The sequence below is a fragment of the Coenobita brevimanus genome, chromosome 62 (genome assembly GCF_032717465.1).
Source record: "Coenobita brevimanus isolate Jiangsu-jjx chromosome 62, ASM3271746v2, whole genome shotgun sequence".
NCBI classification, from domain to species: domain Eukaryota; kingdom Metazoa; phylum Arthropoda; class Malacostraca; order Decapoda; family Coenobitidae; genus Coenobita; species Coenobita brevimanus.
The window spans coordinates 30,486,750-30,494,630 of record NC_137015.1 but is presented as its reverse complement, the minus strand read 5'-3'; the positions used below and the strand labels follow the sequence as shown (position 1 = coordinate 30,494,630).

The 7,881-nt window shown below is 42.5% G+C and overlaps 1 protein-coding gene across 1 annotated transcript in view; it reads right to left on the bottom strand.

Moving 5' to 3' along the window:
* Positions 1 to 7,235, bottom strand: part of LOC145404117 (serine/threonine-protein kinase pim-1-like) — an 18,876-nt gene extending 11,641 nt beyond the window's left edge. Inside the window, exons 1-2 of the mRNA XM_080275739.1 lie at positions 6,855 to 7,235; positions 1,056 to 1,207 (exon numbers count right to left, since the gene is read on the bottom strand). Coding sequence (XP_080131865.1) covers positions 1,056 to 1,207; positions 6,855 to 7,146 — 444 coding nt within the window. The 5' untranslated portion in view covers positions 7,147 to 7,235. The remainder of the gene's footprint in view (positions 1 to 1,055; positions 1,208 to 6,854) is intronic.
* Positions 7,236 to 7,881: the final 646 nt, after the last annotated feature.

Genomic DNA, 7,881 nt, shown 5'->3' with positions numbered 1-7,881 from the left:
GAATGTCACCACGTATGTACTGTATGTATGTATATGTTTGCGTGTCCTAGTGCGTGAGACAATGTTCTCTGGCTTCAGGGAGTCTGTCTGTGTTGCTAGCCTCTCCCAGCCCCTCTCATACTCTCCCTTTTTCTCCCTCCCACCCTCACGTCACTACTCCCTCCCCTCCCTCTCCCAGGCACACTCCTCTCCCCCAAACTCTTCTCCCTACCTACATTCTTATTATTCTCCCTTTTTCATGTCACTCTTCCTCATTTCCATTCTCTCACCCACTGTTTTCATCTCTCACTCTCTCACCTACACCCTTTTTGTCTTCTGTCAACATTCTTCCCCATAGGTCTCCTCTCCCTTACCGGTACCTCTCCCTCTCCCCCTCTGTCCCTACTCCTCTCCCACTCCAGTCCCCTCCTGCTCTCCCTCTCCCCCTCCATTCCTACTCTCCCTCTCCAGTTCCCTCCTGCTCTCTCTCTCCCCCTCCATCCCTGCTCCTCTCCCTCTCCAGTCCCCTCCTGCTCTCCCTCTCTAGCCCCCTCCTGCTCTCCCTCTCCCTCTCTAGCCCCCTCCTGCTCTCCCTGGTTCCCGTCTGAGCGTCTCACGTCGGACTAGACACTCTCCCTGCTCGCCACTTATCGATCTTCCCTCCTCCCTCCCTCTCCCTTCCTCCTTCTCTCCCTACCTCCCTTCCTCTTCACCTACAAAACCCCACTTCCTCTTACACTCCCTTCGCATCTCTCTCTCTCTCTCTCCAAATCATTCATATTTTCTATTCTTTACACATACGCATCCCTAACTATCGAACGGCGTAATTCAAATGCCTTCCATAAGTCTATGAAATATTTACACTACAGTTACTACCATTACAAATACCGCCATCATCTTAGCTCAATTTCCTACAAGAAAGAGGGGGAAGGATCAATATAACATCAATGACAACGATGACAATGGGTAAAATAGCGATGATGATGATGATGATGATGATGATGATAATAATAATAATAATAATAATAATAATAATAATAATGACGCTGAGTAACAGTACATAAGGATCAACTCACCATCTCCCAAGCCGTGATCTTTGCCCTGGCGACCTGTTTGATAGCGACAGGGAAACCATCTCTGACCCGCCATCCGGAATAGACTGTACCGAATCCGCCTTTCCCTAGTACCGTTCCAACTCGGTACGTTTCATCTAGGGGGTGGCCGCTCCCTGGAGGTGGCGAAAAGGGGGGAGCGGGTTAGAGTGGATACGGTAATAAATAAAAATAATCATAACTAGTTGTGGCAGTTGTTAAGGTACCAGTAGTGGTGGTGGTGGTGGTGGTTGTGGTGGTAGCAGTAGCAGTAGGAGTAGTAGTAGTAGAAGTAATAGTCGTAGTAGTAGTTGCAGAAGCCCACAATAACATTACTAACATTTATCATCAATATATTTAACAGACAGCATACGCAAATATATAAGTAGAAATATAAACGATGAGAAACTGAACTGGTTATCAATTCCTTACGATATAGCCTAGGTTGGATTACCAAGTCAAGTATAATAGGGTTACAGGTTAAAAATAAGTAGAGAACGTAAGCTTGGGGTTAAGTAGGCTATACAATTTGACAAGGATATACTGGAGAGAGAGAGAGAGAGAGAGAGAGAGAGAGAGAGAGAGAGAGAGAGAATAATACATATACAATACAGTAACTGAGTTTTATGTTTAACAATCTTATTCCCCAGCAATACATTATGAATAACAACTCCCTCCCTCAAACAATCACGCTCAAATTAAACTTCACAAAAGCTTGAACCATCCTACTCACCAGTTCAACCGTTCACAACAGTTTCAGCGAACCAAACAATATTTTGTTTCGCCATTTACGAGACTCGGGCACAAACCGACTGACCTACTTAGTAAATTTTTGATACTGCTTCCAGTGAAAGTACCGTTCGAAAATAAAGGTAAATAGCAGAAAATGCTAACAACAAGGCCAAACAGAAACAGCAAATAAAACTGTGACGTTGCAAAAAACAAGAAAACCACTTATTAACTAGCTACAATAAGAAAATATCGATAAAGGAATAAAAAAAAGCTTAACTCGAATTCAACAGAAAAAAAAATAAATCGTCACATCTGAAATAGAAGCCTAACTGATATGTGCCTAATATCTTGGTTATAATATGACGTAAGTACTCCAGCTGATTACGTAGTTAACATGCCGAGGCTATACCGCTATCTTACTAAGGCTACATACAGTTTCGGTACTGCATATGAAAATTATTATAACCTACTCTACCGGTACTACGTCGTAAGTTTTCTATATTATAGTAAACGTCAATGTACACTCAGTTAACTAAAGAAAACATATTCTAACACTATTAGCACGACGGACTTTATGTAATGACAGAAACTATACAGAAACCTAACACACCCCACTGTCGAGTATTACCCTTTCTTAATTAGAGGTCAGTGACATTATAAAACTGTCTAATCCTCTCATGGCCACTGCATATCTAAAACTTTAAACTTCGCTCGTGACCAGAACATCCCAGACATGCGTGACTGACAAACAAAACCCGTTTTATAAGTACATTCACCTACGTAACAAATACCGTTACAACACCTACACAACAGTGGAACAAGAACCCTAATCTTTCCTTCGTTTCAGAGAATGTGAGAGAAACCAGGTTAAAGGTTGGATATGATGCGCATATCCTGCCAAATATGTTGAAGTCAGTCATTAAAGTAGCTACGAAGAAAATCTATCTATCTATCTATCTATTGCCAGACGCCTCAATCCCGTTTGGGGTGGCCACAAACAAATCGCCTCCAAGTCGCCCTGTCCCCCGCCATTTCACTACCCTGCTCCCAACTCACACCCCCCTCTCTCATATACCTCTCCACCCCATCCCTCCATCTCATCCTCGGTCTCCCCCTCCCTCTTCCACCCTCCACCTCACTCACATACACTCTCTTCGTCAGTCTTTCACCCTCCATCCTCTCCACATGGCCAAACCACCTCAGTGTGTTCCTCACAACGCTTCCTATCACATCCACATCAACACCACAACGCTCCTTTATATCCTCATTCGTCAGCCTGTCTCTCCACGTGACTCCACAAGCTCCTCTTAAATAACTCATTTCCACTGCTCTCACTCTTGACTTGTGTCCTTCCAACAACGTCCAAGCTTCACTTCCGTACGTTAGAGTTGGTATCACAATACTGTCATGTAGTAACTTTTTTACTTCCATGCTCACTTCCCTGTTTCTTATCACTGCTTTCAAGGAACCAGCAACCTTTCTTCCCTGCTGTACCCTTTCAAGCACTTCACCCTCCAAACCTCCATCCTTACTCATCACACTACCCAAATACTTAAACGTACTCACATTTTCCAATTCCTCACCATCCAACCTCGCTATACATTCACTGACTTCACCTCTCTCAAAGACCATCACTTTACTCTTCCCTACATTCACCTTTAGGTTCCGTTTCTTACACACTCTCTCAAACTCATCCACCAAGCCTTGCAGCTCCCCTTCATCTTCACTCAACAACACAGTATCATCTGCAAACAACAGTACAGGGAGTTTCCAAACACTATCCTCTCTCACCAGGGCCACTCCAACATCCACTACCCTACCTTGTACCTCTTTTATTACCCCATCCATGTACAGATTGAACAACCATGGAGACATGACACATCAAATGCGTCATCCATCAAATGCGTCATCCATTTAATAACTACCAGGTAGTTCGTTTGGTAACTTGAAATAAGGATACGCTGCGATGATAGCTTGTTATAATAAACCTTATTATAACACTAAAAAAAAAAAAAAAAAAAATAGCAACTACTGTGCTGTAGGCAGCTACGTTTTTTGCACACTAAAGACCTTGTTTAGGGGAAACCATGGAAAATGTCAACGTTATTCTCTTCCTACGCTGCGCTAGCATTATACGAACAGTTTACGGTATATTTGTGTGTGCGTGTGTGTGATTCAAATCTGGTCACAGGAAAACTACGCTACGGCAAAACCTTGATACGTTCATGCGTTGTGGTACGACTTATGTTGCAATGTCAGGTAAAATACGGGCTCGCGTGTCACGTTTCGCTAAGTAAGAAAAGTGCATTCGTCCCCAGTTGTATACGAAGCTGTGTTATCACTGTTACGGCTTTGTTATCATAAGCTATCTGGCTAATGGTGGAGCACAGCGTATTATGTAAACACAGTTATATCACCACACATGGGCGTGGCAAAACAATAACAAAAGAGGGAACAATGCAAACCTATCTTTTAATAGTCATCAATATCACGACAAAATAGTAGAAGCATGACCTACATTACCGACAATGTACAAACACTTTTTTCATTCATTTGTCCTTGCACATAAACTTTCCCTGCTTTTTCTATACTGCGTAGTCTTCTCAAAAATCGTCGAGGGCTCTGCTGGGTGAGGGAGAGTCTATCCTGTCTTGTTCTTGCAGTAGCGGTGTACAGTAGGTCAACAGGCCTACCGACACTGCAGCTGTCCTCTTTTCGTGCGTTCTTAAAAGATAAATGCCATGTGTCAGAAATATGTTTAACCCCTTGACAACGAAGACGTTTATATTCTTCCTGTCTCCAGATGCTTTTCATCAGTTTAGATGATAATTCGAACAAGAAGGATCAGATACAGCATCCATTAACTCCTTTAACGGGAATGATCCCTATGCTGAACAAAACGGTATGGAGATAGTAAGAATAATACATAATACTGAAAGCTTAAAACCTTCAAAGAAACTGAACATTTCTTAGAACTCTCCACAAGCGCAATGCTGCGAGTTCAAAACTTCTTCGCTTACTTTACAGCACCTTACGATTTCACAAGAAAAACTGCTGCATTCAGGGGGGCTAAGATGTTAAACAGTGGATGAAACTCTCACATCGTACAGGTTTGTGTTGTGGTAGTGTTCATTATTAATAATCATGGAAATCATTTATATATAATGTTTCATCGTCAAAGTAGCATTACATGCAATTTCTACAAGTTCACTAACTTACATTCAAAGCCAACTGTGAAAAGGCATTTAAATCTTGCTAGTCGCAAATGATAAACTAAACGCACATTTTTAACGTCTTAAAAACACCCAGCATGGATGATACATTAGCGGTAAAATCCTAACTTGGTGTATAACGCCATATGTCGCATCTCAGGAAACACCTTATGCCCGAGTTGGGTACCGTACGCCACAAATAACCTCTCCCACTAATCTGTACGCCTTTTCCCGAGAGCTCTTCAAAACATAGCGAAATAACCAGGAAACACAATACGATAATCTAATAACGTCCCAGTTGATCCAAACCGCCCTCCATCACGTACTGTACAGAATGTAACCAAACAGCCAGTGTAAACATCCCAAGCACCCAATCTCAAGTACACACTAATATCCCGCGCTAATCTCTCCAACAAACCTGCTTAACCTGGTATAGGCCTAGGCGTCTGAATACAGAGCCTAGTCAATTAACATCCCTTAGGTAAACTGACCACCCGTATCGAGTTAAATTCCCCCCCCCCCTCTCCCCCGCGACAGTACTAAATTATTTCCTCCAAAGGGGTGTCGACCTGGGATGTGTCGTGTTCAGTTTGTTAAGCACAGTTAGGTCTGATCAAGTTAGGCCACACGCAGGTAAATTACGCTGTTAGGTTGCACTTAGTGTGACTAGAGTTAGAATGGTCTAGATCACACCCAGTTAGATTCATGTTTGGCCAGACGCACTCATACTAGGCTGCTGAATTAGGTGAGATTAAGCGAGGTAAGCTCAAGTTAAACTGCGTTGAGTTAGGCTGATCTAAACAGTTTAAGTAGATGACACCACAACAGAGCGAAGAGAGTTAAGAATGTGGTAAAACTAGGCTAAATTTAAGGTTAGACTATATTATTACCGTTACGCTAAGATTCTAATTAGCATAAATAGGTTGACAAGTGCCTGTTCGACGTCGTTGTTTCCACAGTAACGCACTTTAAAAAATTAGGCTACGACCGCTGGAAAATGTATCAGTTATGCTCTAAGATAAGAATGTTTGCGTTTCTAATGACACGTTTAGCAATATCTCAAATACTTTTTTTTTAATTTTACGCTTGCATAGTTTAGGCTCAAACCACATTTACTATTCATCTGTGAAAAATCTTAACCAAAATCCTCGAATCCATTCCCTACTCATTAACCACTAAGCATTTTTTTTTTTTTCCCTTGATACAAACTTTTCTTATCCCTCCCCCTTTTACTCGGTCTGCCTCCCCTCCTTTCAGCTAGACAAATTCAACCACTTCCCAAACTTAGCCTTTTGGTTCAATTGTCCACGATCACCGAGCCAGAAAATCAGGCCTAAATGTCAACTTACGCAAAGGTTACGGGCAGCGTAGGCCTAAAATGCCAGTTTGCTCACAATCAGCATCTCTTAAGTGCAACCGTCAAAAGGATACTCGTCCGCGAAACTGCTGCTGACAAGTGTTTTGAAGATTTGTAAATGTTACTGAGTTCAGTTTGTGTTGCTGACATTTGGCCCAGGTTTATTTCCTTACCATACAATTTAAGTGTTACTGCTGACACTACCATTTTACTTATACTACAGTGAATCTAAGTGTTACTGTTGACACTACCATATACTAACATTTCATTTAAAAATTACAAACTTAAAACCACTGCTACTACTACTACTATTACTATACTACTACTACTACAGGTACTACCACCACCACCACTTTCGTTGCATTCCTTACTGATGTAATCCTACGACTGTTACTTTTTGCTGTTATTACTACTACTATTAGGGCAGTCAATCCTCCTACTGCTACCACTACCATGTCAAAAAGTTACCATTTTTTTCCTTACCTCTAGGATTGAGGGGGGAGGAGGGGTGACGAGGGGAGGGAGTTGTGGGCGGGGTAGGCTTGTTGTTGTTGTTATTGTTGTTATTATTGTTGTTATTGGAGGTGGGGCTGGTAGGGGTGGAGGGGTTGTTGTTGGTGGTGGTTGTTGTGGTGGTGGAGATTGGGCCACACTTCGAGCACATTTTACAAGTGGTAGTAGTGGTCTTGTCACAGAATACTGGAGGTGGGGAAACACTGCTGGATTGCGGCGCCATTATGTGAGGGATCTTTGTCGAGACCAGCACGTCCACCATATTCCGTCATCCACTTTTAATATTCAACAAAATAATTCACAGAGTATTTGGGCCCCTAGTACAAGAATCCCAGCGCCCCGAGCCGCATAGGTCCTACCACCACGAGTGCACGGGAGTAACTGATGAATACATATGTCTACTTGGCACTTATACAATGTGTTCCTCCGCACTACAGTCTTCGGCCTTATGTCGCTACTCTAAAAATTATTCCTTTCCAAATTCTTCTTACAGAATGAAAGAAAATATGTTCTTATATCTATATCGCGAATTACTTTTGTGTTAATGGCTTTTGTAGTTAAACTATCAGACGCCAGACAGGGAACTAGTTTCTTCTCCGTCCGAGCGTAATATTTACGTCTGGGCCCGTGTGTATCACTGACGTCACTCACAAGAATTCAATACATTCAGGGACGCACTGCCAACAACGCTAGTCTTCACATAAAATTTTCCCTAACTTGAATATCATTTTAGTTTGACTGCTTCAATATCTTGAGGAATATTTTTTGATAAGAGTCCATACAACAGAACAACTCAAAATACTCAAGAAAAGACCAAATTTCTGCAAAACATTCTTGGCGGGCGATTTTGGGGGTTGGCAGCTCTGAAAACTTAGCTAGTGGCTCCAGCCAATGGGCGCGTCAGGCTCACTCCTCGACCAATCAGGAACCGCCTCTGATTTAATGCGTCTGGCAACTCCTCTCGCCCTCCTCCCCAAGTTACTACGCTACAGGGAGG